The sequence below is a fragment of the Lepus europaeus genome, chromosome 10 (genome assembly GCF_033115175.1).
Source record: "Lepus europaeus isolate LE1 chromosome 10, mLepTim1.pri, whole genome shotgun sequence".
NCBI lineage: Eukaryota > Metazoa > Chordata > Mammalia > Lagomorpha > Leporidae > Lepus > Lepus europaeus.
Window position 1 is genome coordinate 96,747,067 of NC_084836.1, and position 20,487 is coordinate 96,767,553.

At 55.5% G+C, this 20,487-nt stretch overlaps 1 protein-coding gene across 5 annotated transcripts; it reads right to left on the minus strand.

Moving 5' to 3' along the window:
• Positions 1–229: 229 nt before the first annotated feature.
• On the minus strand, positions 230–20,417 carry CDC25B (cell division cycle 25B). Of its 5 annotated transcripts, none has more exons than XM_062203920.1 (16): positions 9,083–9,451; positions 8,171–8,292; positions 7,484–7,535; positions 5,643–5,684; positions 5,502–5,538; positions 5,181–5,303; positions 4,956–5,078; positions 4,699–4,833; positions 4,236–4,313; positions 3,960–4,136; positions 3,708–3,800; positions 3,196–3,258; positions 2,955–3,053; positions 2,627–2,760; positions 1,644–1,755; positions 230–1,509 (listed from the first exon to the last, which is right to left on the minus strand). In XM_062203920.1, exons 1-16 carry the CDS (start codon positions 9,280–9,282, stop codon positions 1,369–1,371), a joined length of 1,731 nt encoding a protein of 576 aa, XP_062059904.1. In that variant the 5' UTR covers positions 9,283–9,451; the 3' UTR covers positions 230–1,368. The 5 variants fall into 5 exon arrangements, with proteins under 5 accessions (XP_062059904.1, XP_062059903.1, XP_062059905.1 ...); XM_062203919.1 differs by having other exon boundaries at positions 3,708–3,803; positions 9,083–9,450; XM_062203921.1 differs by lacking the exon at positions 9,083–9,451 and adding an exon at positions 20,249–20,417 and having other exon boundaries at positions 3,708–3,803; positions 4,956–5,303.
• Positions 20,418–20,487: the final 70 nt, after the last annotated feature.

Genomic DNA, 20,487 nt, shown 5'->3' on the forward strand with positions numbered 1-20,487 from the left:
AGTTTGGGAAGGCTGAACCAGAAGCGCTTGGGCAGCCAAGTGAGAAGAAAGAGGGGCTGAGGGCGAAGCCTCCGCAGGAATGGTATCCAAGGGATGGCCGACTCGAGGAGATGGAGGACAGCATGAGGTCATCTTCCAGGAAGCCTGGCAGCCTCTGACGTGCCCCCCCCCCCCCCACCGGATCTGCTGTGGTCTCGTCCAGGGCCCCATGAGACACAATGCCAGTTACTCAGCTTGTTCAGTGCTTTATTGAACCAAGGCCCTAACAGATGACTCATCGGGCCTCTGAGCACAGCCCTTCCCACATCTGTGAGAGTCAGAGTCCAGAGGTTGCTCGGTCCTTGGTTTAGCTGCTACTGTGATATTTCCTCTCGAATATTTCCAAACCCTAAGTGTCAAGTTTTTGTCCACACAGACACACACATATTCCTGCCACAGGCTGTCACGCTCACCAAAATGCCTCCACCTGGTCTGTGTGCATGTGTGTGCAAGGCACCGTGCAGCCATGGCCACCCATCCGTCCGTCCATCCATCCGTCCGCCCATTCGTCCATCCACCTGCGACAAGACAGCAGCAAGTTCTGACCATACAGGCCCCCGGCTTCACAGCACTGGGAGCTGGGGTGGGCTCACGAGTCGGGCCCTTGCCCCAGGAGCCCCTTAGGACACTAACAGCCCTTTCTGGGGGCAATACCAGCTGGGGCCCAGGTGGGTCACTAATGTTGGAGTCTCTGACCCCAGCTGGACACCGGGAGCCTAGACAGCCAGTGAACGGGTCCTGAGACGGGCAAAAGTCCCACAGACAAGCCAAGCACGCAGCTAACACTGACAGAGGAAAGAGTAAGAGCTTAACGCTGGTGCCAGACACACCGTACAGAGGAGCAGGAAGGAGTGGAGACAGGGGCGAGATGGCAGAGAGAGAGCAGGGCCAGGCCAAGCCCAGTTAAGTGTACACTGGGGTGGAGCTCAGCTCTGGCCTGCCCCCAGCCTCAGCAGACACGTACAAAAGGACTCTACTGGACAGAAAGACACACTCAAACCAAAACAAGGAAGAAGAAAGGCAAAAAGCCTCCTGCTGGGGTCAAAAATACTTCCTTTGAGCTGGCAGTCACCCAATTTAACTAACCCAACAGGCTGGGCTTCTCCAGGGGAGGGGTGGGGGCAGGGTGCTGGAGGGACACCAGGATGTAGAACACAGTATGATTGGAGGGAGAAGAGGGGAATCGGGGTAGACGGACGGGACACCCGCACCGTCTGTCCCCTGGATAGCACCTGGGGCCTCCTGCAGGCCCTCAGCCCTGCAGGCCCGTGGGCAGCTGGTGCCCGGGCCCTGCCAGGCAAGCAAGGTGGCAGGCGTGAGGTGGGCGCCTCACTGCTGCTGCAGCCGGCTGCACAGCTCCCGCCGGCTGCGCTCCCCAGCCCAGCTGCGCGTCTTGAGGCGGAAGGTCCTTAGCTCGTCCTTGAAGGCCTCGTGGTTCATGGGCCGGTAGTCCTGGGGCTCACAGAAGTTCTAGAACGGGAGGGTGGGGAGGGGGGGGGTCTGTCAACTTGGGGAACAGGGACCATGCCCTCCCTTTTGCTTCCTTTGGGCGACAGCCTGCCCGAGCCCTTTCCCACTGTGGCCACCACCACCCGCCGTGGTACCGGGTGCTGCGGGAAGAACTCCTTGTAGCCCCCTTTCAGGATGTACATCTCCGGGTAGAAGAGGCTGGGGTATTCGTTGGCAGCGCGGTCTCGCTCCCTGATGAAACGGCACCTGCACCAGCAGAGCCAGGCAAGGTGGGGTCAGAGCTGGGCATGCAGAGATTGGGGCCCTGTGCCTGTGCCGTGAGAGCCACGCAGGTGTCAGCCACACACACACTATCACATCAGCCCAGCTGCTGGCTAAGAAGGGGCTGAGAGGCTCGCGGGAGGAGGAAGAGCAGGGCCCTTGCAGGCCCTTGCAGTCTCCACTGGGGAGATCTGTGGCCTGGAGCAGGAAAGGGAAGCACGGCGTCAGTGGACAAAGTCTGACATCCATTCCGAGTCTCCCGCACAGACCTGGTGAGCGCTCAGGTCGGGGGAGGAAAGGTGGAAGGAGAACCAAGGTGTTGGGTCCCAGCGCCCAGATGGAAGTGGGTGCCAGGGGCTGGAACCCCGGAGGAGAGAGGAGGGCAGCCGGCATGAGCACTTGAGATGTGTGGGTGCAGACTCCCGGCACATAAGACCGGGCTGGCGAGCCACCGGCAGTCAGATGGACCAGGGCCGACCCTGGATGGCGTCCGAGACGGGAGAAGGAGCACAGCTCAGCGCTGGGTGCCACGGTGACGGGGGAGCCTAATGGCATCCAGCGCTGGAAGGGTCAGGGCCCCTGCCGTGAGAGGCCGCTGCTCCATTTGGATCCGATGTGGTGGCAACAACGGGTGCAGGGCGGACATGAGGCCCCACAGGAAGGAGGGGAGAGGGGAAGAGGGCTGGGGGTGCTGTAAAGCAGGGATGAGGTCGGCTCCAGGCCATCAGATGAGGCTGGGGCCCAGTCCAAGAGCTACTGGGTGCACACCCCCGGCCACCCCAGTGGCCCCAGAACAGCAGGCCTTGCAGGGAAAGCCAGAGGCAGACCCCAGGCGGCTGGGCACAGCTGGACTCACATGCGGGGTCCACGCTCAGATGAGAATTCACAGTGGAAAATGAGGATGATTCTCTTGTCCAGGCTACAGGGCACGATGGGACTCTGTAGCAGGAAGTTCTCGGCGTCCCGTTCCAGGGGCAGGTTCACGGCAGACTGTCAGGGAAGACAGGGGTCAGGCCGCAGCCCCAAGCCCCCTCTCTCCTTTGCAGTCCCCATCTCTCAGACAGAAGCCCCCGCCTCTTGCTGGGCAGGGTCTTTCCCCAGCCATCACCAAGTCACCCTCTGGGCAGAGGAGTGGACCCATGTAGGGTCTGCAGAGTCGGCCCCTCCCCAGCGCTTTGCCTCACCTTGATGTGCCCGCCTTCATACTCGTAGGGGTATCTGCAGTCCACAATCACAAATTTCTCCACGATGTTGCTGAACTTGCCTGTCAACAGGGCTACCATCTAGAGGAAGCCATGGGGATTGGTCCCAGTGGGTCAGGCTGGCAGCCAGGGACTGGTCTGAGCCCTCCCACTGGCCCGGTGCCTGCAGCCCAGGCCCAGAGGGGGTTAGCAGCCTAACAGCAGCCCAGGTGCACCTGCTTACCGTTTCGGGTGAGATGTACTTGAGATCCTGGTGTTTTCCATCTACAGTCTGCAGAAGGAAGGCCTGAGGGAAGGGAGACAAAGCAGGAGAAAGTGAAAGTGGTAAGGCCTGGGGCCTAGAAAGGATAGAGTTTCATTCCCAAGCCCAGAAGCCATCCAATGCGCCCTGGTTCCCATAGCAACCGAGAGGCACCTCTTGGGCCTGATACCCCAGGAACAGCCTAAGAAGGGGAAGTGAAGAAGGGGAGTAGAGATGGCTTCCTGCCTTCTGCCTCCCGTGCTCTGCCAAGCCCAAGACAGCGGCACAGGGAGGGTCCAAGCTGGACATTAGTGTGGGGGTGTTTTCCAAGGCTGAGCTACAACAGGTGCCTGGATAGATTCAAGGTGCAGTCAGAAGACCAAGGACAAGGAGAAGGGGGTCTGGGGGAGAGAGGTGGAGCTGAAGGGGTTCCTGAGCTGGGGTGCCTGGCCAGGAAGAGGTCAAACCTCCTGAGGGGCCCCTGTGGTCAGCACCTTGGAATAGTCACCGATGAGCCCACGGTGGTCACTGTCCAGGATGTTCTCAATCTCATCGTGACACAGGGACTTGGAGCGGAGCACACGGGCCTTCTGGGAGGCGAGGGTGAAAGGTGCTCACCTATCTGGCTGCCACCCCCCTTCTTTGTCACGCCCAGGCCACCACCCGTACCCTATTGGCTGCCAAGAACCAGGCCAAGAGGGCGGTGACCTGGGTGCATCCACAGCCTGGCCCCCGGGGGCACTTACAGGTTGCTGGGGCTCCCACAGCTCCACGGGAGGGGTCCCGCTCCTCCGCCGCTTGTTCTGGATGGGTGCGTCTCTGTCCTGGGGCCGCTCCAGCCTCTTGAGGATGGGCCGAATCACACTGCAGGGCATGGACGGGGAGCGGAAGAGCCGCTGGCACTTGCTGAACATGACGAGGTCCTGGCAGGGGTGGCAGGTCAGAAGTCAGAGGTCAAGAGGGCCCGGCCCCGCCCACCCCACTCCTGAAATCCCACCTAGAGGGAGTCCCCCCAGGCATACCTGCTCCTCTTTATCCACAGTCTTGACCAGTGGGGCACTAATGAGACTCTCCATACCTGGAGGGACTGCATCGTCCTCCTGAGGCCAAACCAGCAAGGACACGGTCACAGCCAAGGCGCAGGCCAAACCCCTCAGGCCCCAGTCCTCTAGCACAGCCTGCCCACCTCCTGGCAGACCCTGGCCCGCCAGTGCCTCCACACGGGGCAGCTCTCGAGACCCAGGGGTCGCAGGGACCCGCTCACTGCTGGGCATGCACTGGGCCCACCCTGCTGGCCTCCCCTCGGCTCTGGCTCCAGCCTCCTACTCTCCTCTGATTGGCCAGGGGTCAGGCTTAACTCAGTTACCTCAAGTTCCTCTTCTGACATTGGAATGAGGTCATAGTCTTGCCAGGGGCTCAGAGCTCTCTTCCTCCTGGAGCTCCCAGGAAGAGGAGGTAGGGGCCTGGCAGGGCAAGGTTCTGTACCTTTAAGTCACTCTCCAGGATGTCCACGAATCCATCGTCTTCCTCAGCTGTCCCTTCCGTGGGGGTCAGGGAGAAGGGGGATCGGGCCAGGGGGCTCAGCTCCCCAACTTCCATCTTCCGCTCGGGGCTGACACTCTGACCCGGGGACGAACAGGCACAGTTGACCGAGGGGCAGAGAGACCAGAGGCAGCTCCCAGCCCGGCTCCTCCTGAGCAGAGATTCCCGCCCCCCCGCTGCCTCCCGCCATCAGGAGGTACCATCAGGTCAGGGGCAGAGCTCGGTCTCTGGGTAAAGGCTTCTCTGCGGCTGGCCCACTCTGCCTGGGCACGGGTGGGGCTGGGCTGCACCGGCTTCCACGGCACCTTGAAGACAACCCCATCCTGTGGGCAAGGAGGGAGAGAAGGCGTCAGCCAGTGCCGGAGGACCGCCCCTGCCGTGCCGTCTCTCCCTGGAGCTCCCCCAGCCCGGCCTTCAGAGCGCACATTCTCCTTGTCCTCCGCGGAGCTGCCGGCCGCATGGCTGCCCGCCTCGCCCTTCCTCCAGCCGTGCGGTGCTTGCCAGTTGGTGATGTTGCGCAGCACGGGGCTGTGGCCCAGCAGCCTCACCTGGAGAGCAGCGAGGGCGGCAGGTCTAAGGGCTGCAGCCTCTGGCACCAGCCCAGGCCCCAGCTTCTCTGAACCCTCCTCGGCCGATCCACCCTTCCCTGGCCCCACCAGCCAGCCCAGGGACACCTGTCAACTCTACCCTCTGGGAGGTACCCCCCCACCCCCATGGCTGGCCAGCGGGCCTCTGGGGATACTCACCGGCAAGGACTGGAAGCGTCTGATGGCAAACTGCTCACTGCAGAAGGGAAGGGGAAGGTCAGGGCAGGGGCTGTGTGCACCACAGCCCCTCTGCAGCCTGGGGGGGACCCCAGAGGCAGCTACAAGGCCAGGGACACCTACCTCCGGATGATGCGGCTGGCTGCCTGGATCGCCTGTTCAAACCTAGGCGAGAGAAGGGGCCCCTGCAGCCCATCACCCGCCTCCAATACCACATCCCCCATCCACAAGGCCCAGGGGTGATGGGCAGGGCCCAAGCTCAGGCTAGAGGGAGGGGAGGGAGAGCACCCACGACCGGTGGGGCCCAGGTATTGGGGAGGGGGCAGCTGAGAGGCAGCCTGGGATTTTTAAAGGCCGCTCTGAATAGGAGAGGGCCCAGAGAATGGCCATGATGGAGACAGCTGGGGCAGGTCGCAGGGTCGCTGAGGCGTCACCAAGGCAACGGTCTCGCCAGCCTGCACACAGGCCTTCCACCTGTATGCAAATCACCTCAGTGGGGGCCATATGGCCACCAGGCGAGGCATCCATCCATACCATGACAACAGGCTGCAGGCACCCAGCAATGTACGTTCTCCAGGGCCCAGATGCCAGTGGGGCTGGACTTCCCTCCCCTTGTGAGGAGCTGGCCTGGCTCCCCCCACGACAGGGGCCTGTGCTGTCACAACAGACCCCCCAGTGACAAATGTGCAGGGTCACATCCTCTCCTCCCTCCTATGGAATTTTCTAGGACCCGGCTTCTGTCCCAACCCCTCCTCCTGCCTTAGAAGAAGCCAGCAGGCAAGGAATTCCAACAGATGTTCCTTTAGAGGCCGGAGTAGAGGCTTCTAGATATCAGCCCCGCCCCCTAGCTATGTTACCAGAGACCACCTGCCACGCCAAGCTTTTGTGCGTACACACACACACACACACACAGAGCTTCTTTCTGACAAACTCTGTATAACCGTCAAAGCAGGTGCAGAGGTGGTGGGGGCACCCAGGCCCCAAGTGATGCCCCACCCCCACCAGAGGGAGGGCTGTGCCCAGCCAGGGGCGTCAGGGATGATCAACCTCACTGGCTGGGTTTCCAACCTGCACCTGGGCCGTGGGAGGTAAGGCAAGGACAGCTCTGTGTTGTCACCAAAAACCAACCTGCAGTCCTCACACCCCCACCCAGTTCTCTCCCCATTTCCTGTTTGTGAACAAACTCTGTAGCCCAGCCCAGTCTGATCAAAGGCAACAGGAGGAACAGCAGTCACAGCCGCTGATGCCTTAAACCCACAGCCAGAGTCCTCCAGCCCAGGCGAGGGCTGCTCAGCTGTCCCTACTAATGGCTGGCAGCTGCTCCACCTGTTTGGGTCTTAACAGCTGGATGGGAACAGCTGTGCTGTGGATGGCATTACTCCTGCCCCCCCCCCATGACAGGGAGGTATCTGTCCAGAGCAGAGCCCACCGGCTCTGTCCACTCCCTCTCCCTCACAAAGGACCTGATCCAGGGCCTGGCCAGTGGGTCAAGTGTCTCTGAAGCCAGAGGTTGCTGATGGGCCTAGGGCCCAATCAGTCTGCAAGCAACTGTATTGTGTTTGGCACAGAGTGAATTAAAGCCTTGAGTTAGTTGGAACACATTTTTAAATTGTGATTATTTCCTAGTTTAAAACAATGTGTAGAAGCAAAAAGGGATAACAGGACACACATTGGACTTATGTTCCCATAGGACAAGGCCCAGCTGGGGTCAAGTAGCCACTGCTCCCAGGGGCCACTGTCCCCACCACCCCTGGCCCCCGTCCACTTTCAGCCAGCTTTCTGAAAGCAGACACTTCTGAGACAGGAAGCAGAAGCCCAAGGCCAAGGCAGGTCACCGAGCCCTCTCTGGGGGCCTGAGGGCTCCCTCCACTCTCCCAGAGCTCTCCAGCGAGCTTTTGCTAGAACAGGGACTCCCAAAGGCAGGTGGCGACTCCTTCGTGTAGGGGTCCCCGGCATCTACTCACGTCTGCTCTGCCACCTGGGGGTCCACAGGGCTGGGCGAATCCATGCAGAGACCTGTGGGGACAGAGGGCCTGGGTTTGAAAGGGGTGACGTTCCCTACCCGTTTCCCCCAGCATGTCCCAGGAAGGGGAGGAAGCCCTATTTCCGCTTTCCATCTGGACACACTTTAAAAAATGAGACAAGAACCTAGCCATGAGCTGACCTGCTGTCCCCCACACGACACAGGTCTCCACTCCCTGTTACTATGGGAACTCCTGCCCTATACATTTTAAAACCACAGTGCTTGCTAAGCATTTTTCATGAACTGGTTTAAAATAATTTGTTTTAGAAGAGACCACAGCTTCTTAAAGTTACAGACTCAGAGAATGCTGTAGAAAGATCAGCTCGCAGGCTCCCGCAGCTCCCAGGTGGGGCTGTATGTGTGGTTTAAGGACTCTGGCGCCTGGTTTCGGATAGGTGAGATCTCCCCTCCCACAGAGGGCCCCACCCTCCCACCCACCCGGCCACCAGCCCGGGCTGGGTGGGTGGGTCCCGGCAGAGGTGTGTCTTCCTCCCAGTTTTGCAGGCCAAGCGGGGAGGCTCCCGGGCACACCAGGTTGTGGGATGAATGTTAATCTGACCTTGCAGGGCATCCAGCGACCCAGGCAGCCCCCCAAACTCAGACCTCCCCGGGCACCTGTGGGCCTCACCTGCATCGGAAGACTCAGAGGAGTCAGACGACAAGGAAGACTCGGATGCCCGCCGTGACAGGGACAGGCGCGCCAGCCGGTTTCGGAAGAGCAGGCCCCCGGCCTGAGCCTCCGGGGTCTCACTGGGAGGGAAGGGGGTACCAGGAAAGGAGAGAGGTAAATGCAGGCCTCCAGGGCCCTCCCTGTTCTCAGTCACCCAGCTCTGAAGGGCCCACCTGCTCCTCAGGACAAGGAGGCTTAGTCCACCAAGTGTCTTTTCTTGGATGGTAGGCTTAGGAGAGGCCCTCCCAGGTGCAGGGCAAGTGATCACAGGGTGAGGGCAAGGAGGCTGGGGGCTGGCGTGGGGGTCAGTGGGGCAGCCGAGAGAGCAGCCCTGGAAGCCCTCTGCTCCTCAGACCCCTACCCATCCCAGGGCCTTCTTGGAGAGACCTGGGTCTCTATGGCTGTTAGGGGAAGGCAGCCCAGCTCCCTGAGGCTTGCTTAGGGAACAGGATTAGGATTAATGACCTGAACCCTGGGGGCAGAAGCAGGGGTGGAGGGAGCAGAGGCACGGGCCTGTGAGAACCCCACTGCTCTGCCACCCTCAACTTCCCCCTCCCGGCTCATATCCCCCGCCTGGGGAAAATGGAGGAGATGCAGACCGAGATTCGGGGGGGCAGCGTGGCCAAGTCACAGTAAGGGAGGGGAGAGGGGAAGGAGGGTCCCTGGAGGCTTGCGCAGACCAAGGAGTCACCTGGAGGGTCTGACGCCCCTTGCCCAGGGCCCCTGAAGCAGGGCAGGGACTCCCTCTGCGCTGACCCGGCGGCCTCCCCACCCCACCTCTAGTGCTCAACTCCCACGCGCGGTTCCTCTGGAGGCCCAGGACCCGGTCCTGGTCTCTCACCCCACGCCAGCCTCTTGGAGGCGTCCTACCTGCCGAGCCCCGCCAGGTTGTGCATGGTCTGGGTGAGGGTTGTGACCGGCGAGGAAGCGGCCGCGCGCTCCGGAGACCCCAGGAGGTCATGAGACCCCAGCCGGAGGCCCGGGAGGTGGCCGGGACGCTGGGCGCCACCGCGCACGCCGGCCGGACTGAGGGCCGAGCATGGTGCAGGCTCCGGCCGGGGCACCTCCATCGCGAAGGGGCGGGTGGAGGGCCTGGGGCCGGGAGCGGGCCCGGGGTTGGGGGAAGGGAAGGAGGGAGGAAGAGCAGTGGGACTGGGAGCGAGGGAGGAGAGGGATGAGGGGAGGGTGGGGAGGGGTGAGGGACGCGGGACTCGAGCACCAGTCCGGGAAGCCTCTGGCTGCAGCTGCCACCTCCACCTCCTTATATATTCGAAAAATAACAGCGGCCGCGCCGCCGGACGCCACCAATGGGGGCGCGGGTTAGAGGAGGGCGGGCCCGGGGGCGGGGCCCGCGAAGCGAGAGGCGCGGGGGCTGGACCAGCCCGGCCCGCCCAGCTCCAGCCTCGGGGGAGGCGGAGGAATTGGGGTCTATCCCACGGCCTTGCACACCCGCCACCCCCAACCCGGGCGCGAGGTGCAGGCCCCCCGAGTCCCGCGCTCTGGGACCCAATGTGGAACCTTCCACCGACAGAGCGGGCCACAGTCCCCAGGGGGGGTCCGGAAAAGAGGCACCCGGGGTTAACATCGCGCGCGAGCCCCGGGGAGGATCCGGCACGTTTGCCAAGCACGGCGGCCCTGGGCGGGCTGCGTTCACCGTCCCATTTCACAGCCGCGGAGGTGGAGGCGTGAAGTTCATGGGCTCGTTCAAGGGCATGCGTTTGGGAAAGTGGTGGGAGCAGGACTCGCTCGCGGCCCGACGCCCCTGACCCCGCCGGCTCCTGGTCCCAGCGTCTGGCATCGCGGAACAGCCCCAAAGCGTAATTCGTGGACCGAACGCCCAGGGCAGGCGGTGGGCCGCCGGTGGGAGCCCGAGGCCGCCAGGGGCCCCGCTTTCTCTAGCAGCCCAGGGGAGGCTCTGACGGCTGGACTAGACCCGGGGTGTGGAGGAAGGGGCCAGCGACCAGAGAACCCGGTAATGGAAGTAGAACCTACACTGGTGGCTTGGCTCACTTGGTATCAATGGCACCGTATTGTTCAGCTGGCGTTTCTTTGTAGAATCTGTCATTAGTTTAAATTGGGCATCTTCTAATTACCTAATCACCTCCCAGCTGAGCCCTTGTCTTCCTGGAATGAGGCCGGAGGGCTGCACCCCTAGTGGGGGGTACAGAGCGCACCCCGTCTCCCTGGGGAAGCGGCGACCTCCCGAGGGTGACAGACTCAGGAGGGGGCGCAGCTTGGAGGGAGGGGCCGCGAGCACCCGCGCCCCGTCCCTCGCTGCCCGAACCTCGCCCCTGGGTGAGGTTGGCGAAAGGGAGTGGCGGGGTGGGGGGTGGGGTGGCGCTGTAGGTTTGGGGAGGGAGAGGGGAGGCTCCAGCCCCACCCGAGAGGAGCAACTTTGAACATTCTGCCCTGCCCCGGTGCTGTGCCAGGGGCTATCCTGAGAGCTGCGCAGCGCGGTTTCCTTTCATTCTCCCCAGTCAAGGGTCTGGCTCTGACCCTCCAGCCACCGCCCAGCCACCTGCTGGGAGGGATGGGGGGGAGGGGGCTGTGCCTCAGGAGGCGACCCACCCTACTATCAGAAATAAAGCTGCCCCAAGGGTTGCATTTTCAAGATCAGCACAGAAGAAACACACTGCTCCCTCCCAACACACAGGATGTGGGGCGGTGCTGAGGGAGTCACCCTTGGGAACCCTTGAAGATTGTTTCTGGGCCTGGAGGCTAGAGCGGAGAGCAGGACTACAGCCGGACCCAATACTTCTCAGAGCAAAGCTGTGTCTTCCTGAACCTCCAATCAGACCATACATTATCATATGCTCAAAACAAAGCTAGTCGATAAAAATCAGTTACAATAAGTAGTATTTGAGGGGCCCACACTGTGACGCAGCCAGTTAAGCCACTGCCTGCGATGCCAGCATCCCAAATGGGAAAGGGCTGAGTCCCAACTGCTCCACTTGCTATCCTGCTCCCTGCTAACACACCTGGGAAAGCAGATGATGACCTAACCACGTGGGAGACATTTGGGTAATGAACCAGTGAATGGAAGCTGTCTCTCTCTCCCTGTCTCTCCTGCTCTCTGCAACTCTGCCTTTCAAGTAAATAAATAAATCTTTTAAAAAAATGTTCAAAAAAATTTTAGGGGCTGACGTTGTGGAGCCAGTATAGCCACCATCTGCAATACCAGCATCCCATTGCGACGCTGGTTCAAGTCCCAGTTGCTCCACATTTTATCCTGTTGATGACCTTGGGAAAAACAAAAGAAGATAGTCCAAGTGTTTGGGCCCCTGCCACCCCTGTGGAAGACCCAAAAGAAGCTCCTGGCTTCTGGCTTCGTTGCAGCCATTTGGGGAATGAACCAGCAGATGAAAAACTTCTCTTAACTCTGACTTTCAAATAAATAAATGAATGAATCTTAAAAAGTTTTTTTTTTTATAAGAAGTATTGCAGGACCCAGTGCTGTGCTGTGGCGCAGCGGGTTAACACTCTGGCCTGAAGCGCCGGTATCTCATATGGGTCCCGGTTTTCTAGTTCTGGCTGCCCCCTTCCGATCCAGCTCTCTGCTATGGCCTGGGAAAGCAGTGGAAGATGGCCCAAGTTCTTGGGTCCCTGCACCCACGTGGGAGACCTGGAGGAAGCTCCTGGCTTCGGATCGGTGCAGCTCCGGCCGTTGTGGCCAGTTGGGGAGTGAACCATTGGATGAAAGACCTCTCTCTCTCTCTCTCTTTCTGCCTCTCTTCTCTCTGTGTAACTCTGACTTTCAAATAAAATAAATAAATCTTAAAAAAAAAAAAAAGTATTGCAGCCATCAGAGAGGACTAACTTGTTGAACCAACCAGGTCCTGGTTGTGACACTTCACTGTGGGCTGCAGAAGTCCTTTTCCCATGGGAACAAGCAGACTTCCTGATCCACCCATCAGCCCTGGGTTCCCCAAAGGGGTCTGATGTGCCCCGGGAGTATGGCAGGAGGAAACATTTCCCCTTGTTTCCAAAACCTCTGCTCCCATGTAGCATCTTCTCTGTGGAACTCACTCTTCTGATGCCTTTTCCGTCATGGCTTGTGACATGTTAAATAGTTTTTGAAAATTGCCAGATGGTACGAAAAATTCAGACAAAGGAGAAAATTCAAATAGCAGTGAAAATACAAAGGCCATGCGCAGTCAGTCCCCACCCCACACAGCCTTCTGGACCCCTCCCCAGAGGCAGGCAGTTTTAGGAATTTGTGACTGATAGGCACTAAGCCGCCCACAGAAACACGACAACAAGCACAAATGGGAGCCAATACATAATTTTAAATGTTCTAGGAGGCCGGTGCCGCAGCTCACTAGGCGAATCCTCCACCTGCAGCGCCAGCACCCCAGGTTCTAGTCCTGATTGGGGCGCCAGATTCTGTCCCTGTTGCTCCTCTTCCAGTCCAGCTCTCTGCTGTGGCCCAGGAAGGCAGTGGAGGATGGCCCAAGTGCTTGGGCCCTGCACCCGCATGGGAGACCAGGATGGAGTTCCTGGCTCTTGGCTTTGGCCTGGCCCAGCCCTAGCAGTTGCAGCCATTTGGGGAGTGAACCAGTGGATGGAAAATCTCTCTCTGTATCTGACTCTCCCTCTCTCTCTGCAACTCTGCCTTTCAAATAACTAATCCTTAAAAAGACACAGATTTAACATTTATTTATTTGCTTGAAATAGAGACACAGAGAGAAGAGATCTACCATCTGCTGGTTTATTCCCCAGTACCCACAACAGTTGAGATCAAACCAGGCTGAAGTCAGTATCCTGGAACTCAACCTGGGTCTCCCCCATGGGTGATGGAGAAAGACCCAACCACATGAGCTAGCATTTGCTGCCTCTCAGAGTGCACAGTAGCAGGGAGCTGGAATGCAGAGCGGAGTCAGGACTCGAACCCAGGCAATGTTGAAACGGGAGGCAGGCATCCCAGGTGGTGTCTTAATCACCAAGCCAAAACCCACCCAACACATGTGACATTTCAAGTCTCAATAGACACTTGGGTAACATACAGAGAATACAGGTCTGTGTGTTTACATGAAGTGTACACCAGTATACGAACCATGGTACCAGGTTTTCATTTCCCTTGGATAGGGATCCTTATCAGAAGCATAATTTCCATCCACTCAAGTCCCTAATGCTGACAGTGCAGGTCATTAGCTTTGGAAGTGATGCCGCAATTGTGCTCTTCCGTGTCCGCGTGCACTCCACCTACAGAGCGCATCCCCAAGGAGGAAGTGCTGCGAGGCACAGCATCAGGTCCCGCAGTCTCCTTTCCCTCTCCTGACTCTCAGCTCCTCGAGCTGCCTAGGCTACTGAAGGTCGGGCACCAGGTCACTCCTCTTCCAGTCCCCTAACACCTTGCATGGATGGCTTGAGCCCCAGGTTGGTCTCGGACGCCATTACCCACTTGTAGAGATTTCTGTTAAGGAGACGACAGAAGTACAGGCGACGTCCGCTCATGGAGTCACTGTTCTTCAGCAGGGGAGGTGGATCCTCTGTATTGTGCAATGGCTGCAGCCTCTCAAGGATAGGCCACAGGGTAGGGATGCCTGACACTTGGCAGGGACTCAGTCTGTAATTGTTGATTATTGGATAATTATATATTGAGCTTCCAGAAAAGATCTATAAAAAAGGAAGTCTGAAATCAGGCCTGGCATTGTGGTTAAGCTGTCACCTGCAATGCTGGCCTCCCCATCAGAGTGCCAGTTTGAGTCACTGATGCTCCACTTCTGATTCCAGCAACTGAGCACCTGCTAATGTGCACCCTAGGAAAGCAGCAGATGATGGCCTACGTACTTGGGCCCCTGCCACCCATGTGGGAGACCTGGATGGAATTACTGGCTCTCGGCTTTTGCCTGGTCCAGCCCTGGGCTGTTATGGCCATTTGGAGAATGAACCAGTGAATGGAAGACCCCTCTCTCTCTCTCTCTCTCTCTCTATCTCTCTCTATCTCTCCCCTTCTCTTTCTATACCTCTGCCTTTCAAATAAATAAACCAGTCTTTTTAAAAAATGTGCATGGAAAAATGCTCTACAAGAATATTTTTTCTAAAAGAAAGAATGATTCATTTCTATGGCTCTAGTTTTCATCTTTTTACTTTAATTTTTTTGTTTATTTGAAAGACAGACAGGTCTCCCATCAGCTGGTTCATCCCAGATGCCACCAACAACTGAGGCTGAGTCAGGCTAAAGCCATAGCTGGGAACTCAGTGTGGGTTTCCCACAGGAGCAGCAGGAACCCAAGCACTTGAGCCATTACCTGCTGCCTCCTGTTGTTTGCATTAGCAGGAAGCTGGGTTTTGGAATGGAGCTGGGGCTTGAACCCAGGCACTCTGACATGTGATGCATCCCAAGGAGTGTCTTAATCATTGCCCCCAAGGATATTCTTTGATTTGTAGAATTAAATAAATAAAACTTCAAGTCCTGGCTGCTCTGCTTCCAATCCAGCTTCCTGCTAACATGCATGGGAAGGTAGCAGGAAACGGCCCAAGCACCTGAGCACCTGTCACCCATGTGGGAGACTCAGATGGAGCTCCTGGCTCCTGGCTTCAACCTGGCCCAGCCATGGCTGTTGAAGCCATTTGGGGAGTGAACCAGTGCATGGAAGGGCAATCTCTCCAACGCTCTGCCTTTCAAATAGATCAGTCTTTAAAAAGAAAAAAAATGATGAAATGGGGGTAGTGCATCCTACACTGGGTGCCTGGGTTCAAGTCCTGGCTCTGCTTCAGGTTCCATCTTCCTGCAAATGCGCCCCCTAGGAGGCAGCAGTGATGGCTCAAGTACGTGGATCCCTGCCACCTATGTGGTAGGTCTAGTTTAAGTTCTAGGCTATTGGCTTCAGCCTGGCCCAGCCCTGGATGTTGTGGGCATTTGGGGAATAAACCAGTAGATGGAAGCTCACTCGCTTGCTCTCTCTCTCTCTCTCTCTCTCTACCTCTCCCTCTCCCTTCCGCTCTCTGCTGTTCGGTTTTTTATTTTTAAAAAGTGATTAAATGTTATTTTTTTAAAGATTTATTTTATTTATTTGAAAGGCAGAGTGACAGAAAAAAAGGGAGAGACAGAGATCTTCCATCCAACGGTTCACTACCCAAATGGCAGCCATGGTTGGGGCTGGGCCAGGCCAAAGTCAGAAGCCAGAAACTCCACCCAGATCTCCCACATGGTCGCAGGGATACAAGTCTGGACCACCTCTGGTGACTTTCCAGGCTCATTTGCAGGGAGCTGGATTGGACTCAAACTGGTGTTCTCATACGAGATCTGGAATAGCAGGTGGCGGTTTTAGCCCCTGCGCCACAATGCCAGCCCTGAGTGTTCTTATGCTCAAAGCTTTCTATATTTTAAAATGTTCCCCAAAAAGGTATGATTTTTATAATTAATTAAAAGTACATGTTCTCAATCTGGTGGTTTCTCAAGAGCCCCATTCCTAGGTATATAGTCAAGAGAACTAAAAGTTTACAGCCACCCAAACTTGGTAAACAAAACTTTATAGCAGCATTATTCATAATAGCCAAAAGGTGGAAGCAAGCCAAATGTCCCTCAAGCGAGGAACAAGTAAATAAAATATCATACATCCATACCTTGAGACAGTATTTAGCTATAAAAAAATAAGTCCTGATACATGCTACGTCATGGATAAACCTGGAAATGTCTCTTCCTGTCTCTCTCTCTGCAACTCTGCCTTTCAGATAAATAAATAAATATTTAAAAAGAAGACATGATGCTAAATGACAGAGGCCAGTCATAAAAGACATGGGGGCCGGCACTGTGGTGTAGTAGGCTAAGTCTCCAGCTGTGGTGGCAGTTCATATCCCAGCTGCTTTCTGCTATGGCCTAGGAAAGCAGTGGAAGATGGCCCACGTGCTTGGGCCCCTGCACCCACACTGAAGACCCAGAGGAAGTTCCTGGCTCCTGGCTTCAGCCTGGCCCAGCCTTGGCCATTGAGGCCATTTGGGCAGTAAACCAGTGGATGGAAGACCTTTCTCTCTGTCTCTCCCTCTCTCTCTCTGTAACTCTACTTCTCAAATAAATTAATAAAATCTTTAAAAAAGATACATATGATTCCATTCTTATGTAATGGTCAGAAGATGGAACACATCTATGGACAGAAAGTAGATTAATGGCTACGTAGGACTGGGGAAGGGGCTGCAAGGGTTAGAGGGACACACAGATGAAATGAAAGGACATGGGGTTTCTTCCTAAGGTGATAGAAAGAGTCTAAAATTGATGGGTTGCTTATATCTGAATTGTATGCTTTAAATTTTTTTAATTTTAATTTTATTTGAAAGGTCATGAGAAAGAGAGAGAGAGCTCTCTCTTTTGCTGATTCACTCCCCAAATGCCTCTAACAGTCAGGGCCAGGTTAGGCCAAAGCCAGGAGCCAGGAACTCAATCTACGTCTCCCACATGAATTGCAGGGACCCAAGTACTTGTATCGTCATCTGCTGCCTCCCAGGGTGCATGTTACCCTGCAGTGATAACAGGCGTGGAGCTGAGACTTGAATCCAGGCCCTCCAGTGTGGGATATGGGTGTCCTAAGTGGCTGCATCAAACACCTGCCCTGAACACTCGAACTGTGCACTTTAAATGGGCAAACTGTATAGCACATGACATACATCCCAGTAAAGCTACTTTTTTAAAAGAAAAAAAATATGGGGGCCGACACTGCAGCCTAGTGGGTAAAGCCGCCACCTGCAGTGCTGGCCCGTTCAAGTCTCAGCTGCTCCTCTTTCGATCCAGTTCTCTGCTATGGCCTGGGAAAGCTGTAGAAGATGGCCCAAGTCATAGGGCCCCTGCACCTGGGTGGGAGACTGGAAAGAAGCTCCAGGCTCCGAATCAGCTCAGCTCTGGCAGTTGTGGTCATTTGGGGAGTGAACCAGCAGATGGAAAACCTCTCTCCCTTTCTTTCTCTGCCTCTGCCTCTCTGTAACTCTGCCTTTCAAATAAATAAATCTTTAAAAAAAAAAAAAAGAAAAGAAAGAAACAGTATATTCTGAAGGGGACTGGAGGCATGTGAGCTGTTTATTTTGGAACTCTTGACTCTGGCATGCTTTGGGAAGTCTACAGTTGTTCCCAAATGGCTGGACACTCTCATTCCCATTACCTGCATCTTCCCTGACCCCATCAAATACTCACAGTGTCTTTTACCCCCAGGCCTCTCTGGGCACAGCCACTTCCAGGACAGAAAAGAAGCCACACACAAAAGCTGCTGGCATAGCCATTTCCAGACAGCTGGTCTACCTGTTGCCTGACACAGTCTTAGAGCTCATTTCTATCCTCTCTCGAATGACCATTGCTCCCACCCATTCATTCAGGGCCCTCATATCCCCTACCTCTTCTCCCATCCAGGTCAACCCTGCCTAGCTTCTGGGATCAGAGAGATGGAGTGGGTTCAAGTTGGTATGGCTGTATTCCCCCATCTCCTCTGTAAGCCCCTTATTTCCACTATTGCAACTACAGAGAAGCCCATGGTCCACCTTCTCTTCTCTTGGCCCAGGCTGCCAGAGCTGCCCGGCAAGCCTGCTACCCATCACCCACACACCTGACCACACCCCTCATGCACCTCTACAGGACTGCCATGCTCCTTTTCATTTTAAAGGGGCGGTAGCACTCGCTTGCTAAAGAAAACCTGGAAAGTCCAGCAAAGTAGGAAAAACGCCCACCCACACATAATCCATTCACGCAAACGCACCAAGGGTCAGGAGGCAGAGGGGACACAGGTGACAGGGATGGAGTCTCCAAAATGGAGACACGGCTTCCTGAAAAGGAATGGGAAGCAAGCCCTCAGTCCTCAGTTGGCCGCACATTCAGTTTTTGCACAGGGACCATACACCTGTCACTGGCCAAGCACTGATGTGGTCCAATGGGAAAAGACCTCTTACATTTTGTTCTGGACTCTGAGATCAAACGAACTTTCTTTTCATATATATCTCAGGGGTGGGACAGGTCTAAGTAAGACACGGAACTCAGAAGCAAAAAAGGAAAAAAATGGACAGAACTGCCTAACCGCCTCCTTGGAGATGAAAACCTTCTCATATTCAAAGATTCTCTGGGGGTGAGTGTTTGGCCTAGCACTTAAGATGTCCATAAGATGCTTGCATCCCATACTGGAGTGCCTGAGCCTGATGCCTGGCTCCAGTTTTTTTTTTTTTTTTTTAAGAATTATTTTATTTCTTTGAAAGAGTTACAGAGAGAAGTAGAGCCAGAGAGCAAGAGGTCTTCCATTCCACTGGTTCACTCCCCAAATGACCACGATGGTCAGAGCTGAGCTGATCTGAAGCCAGGAGCCAGGAGCTTCTTCCAGGTCTCCCACATGGGTGCAGGGGTCCAAGGACTTGGGCCATCTTCTACTGCTTTCTCAGACCATAGCAGAGAGCTCGATCAGAAGAGGAGCAGCTGGGACTAGAACTGGCACCCATATAGGATACCGGTGCTGCAGGCTGGGACTTTAACCCGCTGTGCCACAGCGCTGGCCCCCTGGCTCCAGTTCTTGCCTCCAGCTTCCTATTAATGGTGACCCTGACAGGCAGCAGTAACTGCACAGGTAATTGGGGTCCTATCAACCGCCAGGGAGGCCTGGATTGAGTTTTCAGCTCCCGGACCCCTCACCCACCTGCCATTGCAGGCATTTGGGAAAGGAACCAGCAGAGAGGAACTCTCAAATACATAAGTAAAAACATTTTTAACAATTTTAAAGATTCTTTAAACTAAAAGACAAGTGGGAAACAGAAAACATCTAAAGGTTTATACTTAAAAATGTACTTAGAGATCTTATGTTCAGAGTATGTGAAGAACTCCAAAAAGTCAAGAGAAAAACCATACACAAGAGAAACACAGACAAAGGATACAACTAGAAAATTGACAGGATGCCAACGGGCGATAAAGGGGCGGGCATCGCGGCACAGTGGGGTAAGCCACAGCTTGGGATGCCTGCCTCCCATACTGGAGTGCAGGTTTGAGTCCCAGCGATTCTGTTTCTGATCCAGATTCCTGCTAATGCACCTTGGAAGGCAGCAGATGATGGCCAAGTTGTTGCCACCCACGTGAGAGACATGGTTGGCATTCCTGGCTCCTGGCTGCAGCCCAGCCCAGCACCTGTTATTTTGAGCATTTGGGGAGTCAACTAGTAGATGGAAGATCTCTCGCTCGCTCGCTCGCTCTCACTCTCACTCTCTCTCCCTTTCAAATAAAAAGAAAAAAAATTTTTTAAAAATGAACGATAAAGGTGTGAAAGGAGAAATGCACAGGAAGACAGCCATGAACTACAATTTCCTCCCGGGGCTTCCCCAGCATCGTGCTGGCCTCTGCTCCGCGCAGGCTCCTAGGGGTCCTTGCTGGAGCTCAACCTTGAGCACCCAGGGCACTGTCCTTGGTCCTCGTGTCTTCTTTGTCTACACCCATCCACCTGAAGCTTTACTGGAGCCAAGATCCTGAATCTGTCCCTCTGAGTGACAGCCTTCCCCTCTGCCTATGGCTTGACTCCCCCCTATATTGCTCTTAGGAGACTTTTTACAGCATTTGTATTTAAAGCATTTTAAAGCAAAGCATTTGTTGTTTTGAGAACTAGCCGTTCTTATGTGTTGGGTCATCCTCGGGTACCACTCTATTGCATACACATGACGCACTCCTGTACGCACTTATGCATTTATTTAGCCCATAAACGTACGCATTTACGGCGACATGCATGGAAAAGTCCAGAGACTAACACACACTATCCATATTTATCTACCGACTGTGGGATTACTAGAACTTGTAAAACATAGGTAGCACCGTCCAAGAGATATAATATTGCAGTGTTGCTTATAAAAATAAACTAAATATGTAGCAGTTTATTGCATAGCTTGATGTTCACCCATAATTGGAACAATATACAACCATTAAAAAGAACGTTGCCAATGATATTCACCCATATGGCAAAATTCTCATCACTTGATGCCAGACATATGGGCCACAGAATCTAATGTCTTTTTTAAAGTATTAAAAAATAATAATAATAAAACTGCACTGGCCGAGAGAAAACACTGGAAGGAAATGTATCCAAATGTTACCTGTGCATCTCCGCAGGTGCTGGGGTGGAAGGCGATTTCTGGCTTCCTGTATTTTTCGGTATCCGCAAAAGACATGGATTAGCTACCTTAGTTTAAAAAAAAAAAAAAAAAAAAGGAAGAAGAGGACGAAGCTGTTAATCCTTGCAGGCAACAAGCCGCTGTCCATCGGTGCACTGGCGGCGCCCCGCACCCCGCCCGCACGCCGGGGCCCGCAGGTCGCCGGACGCGGAGCGCTGGCC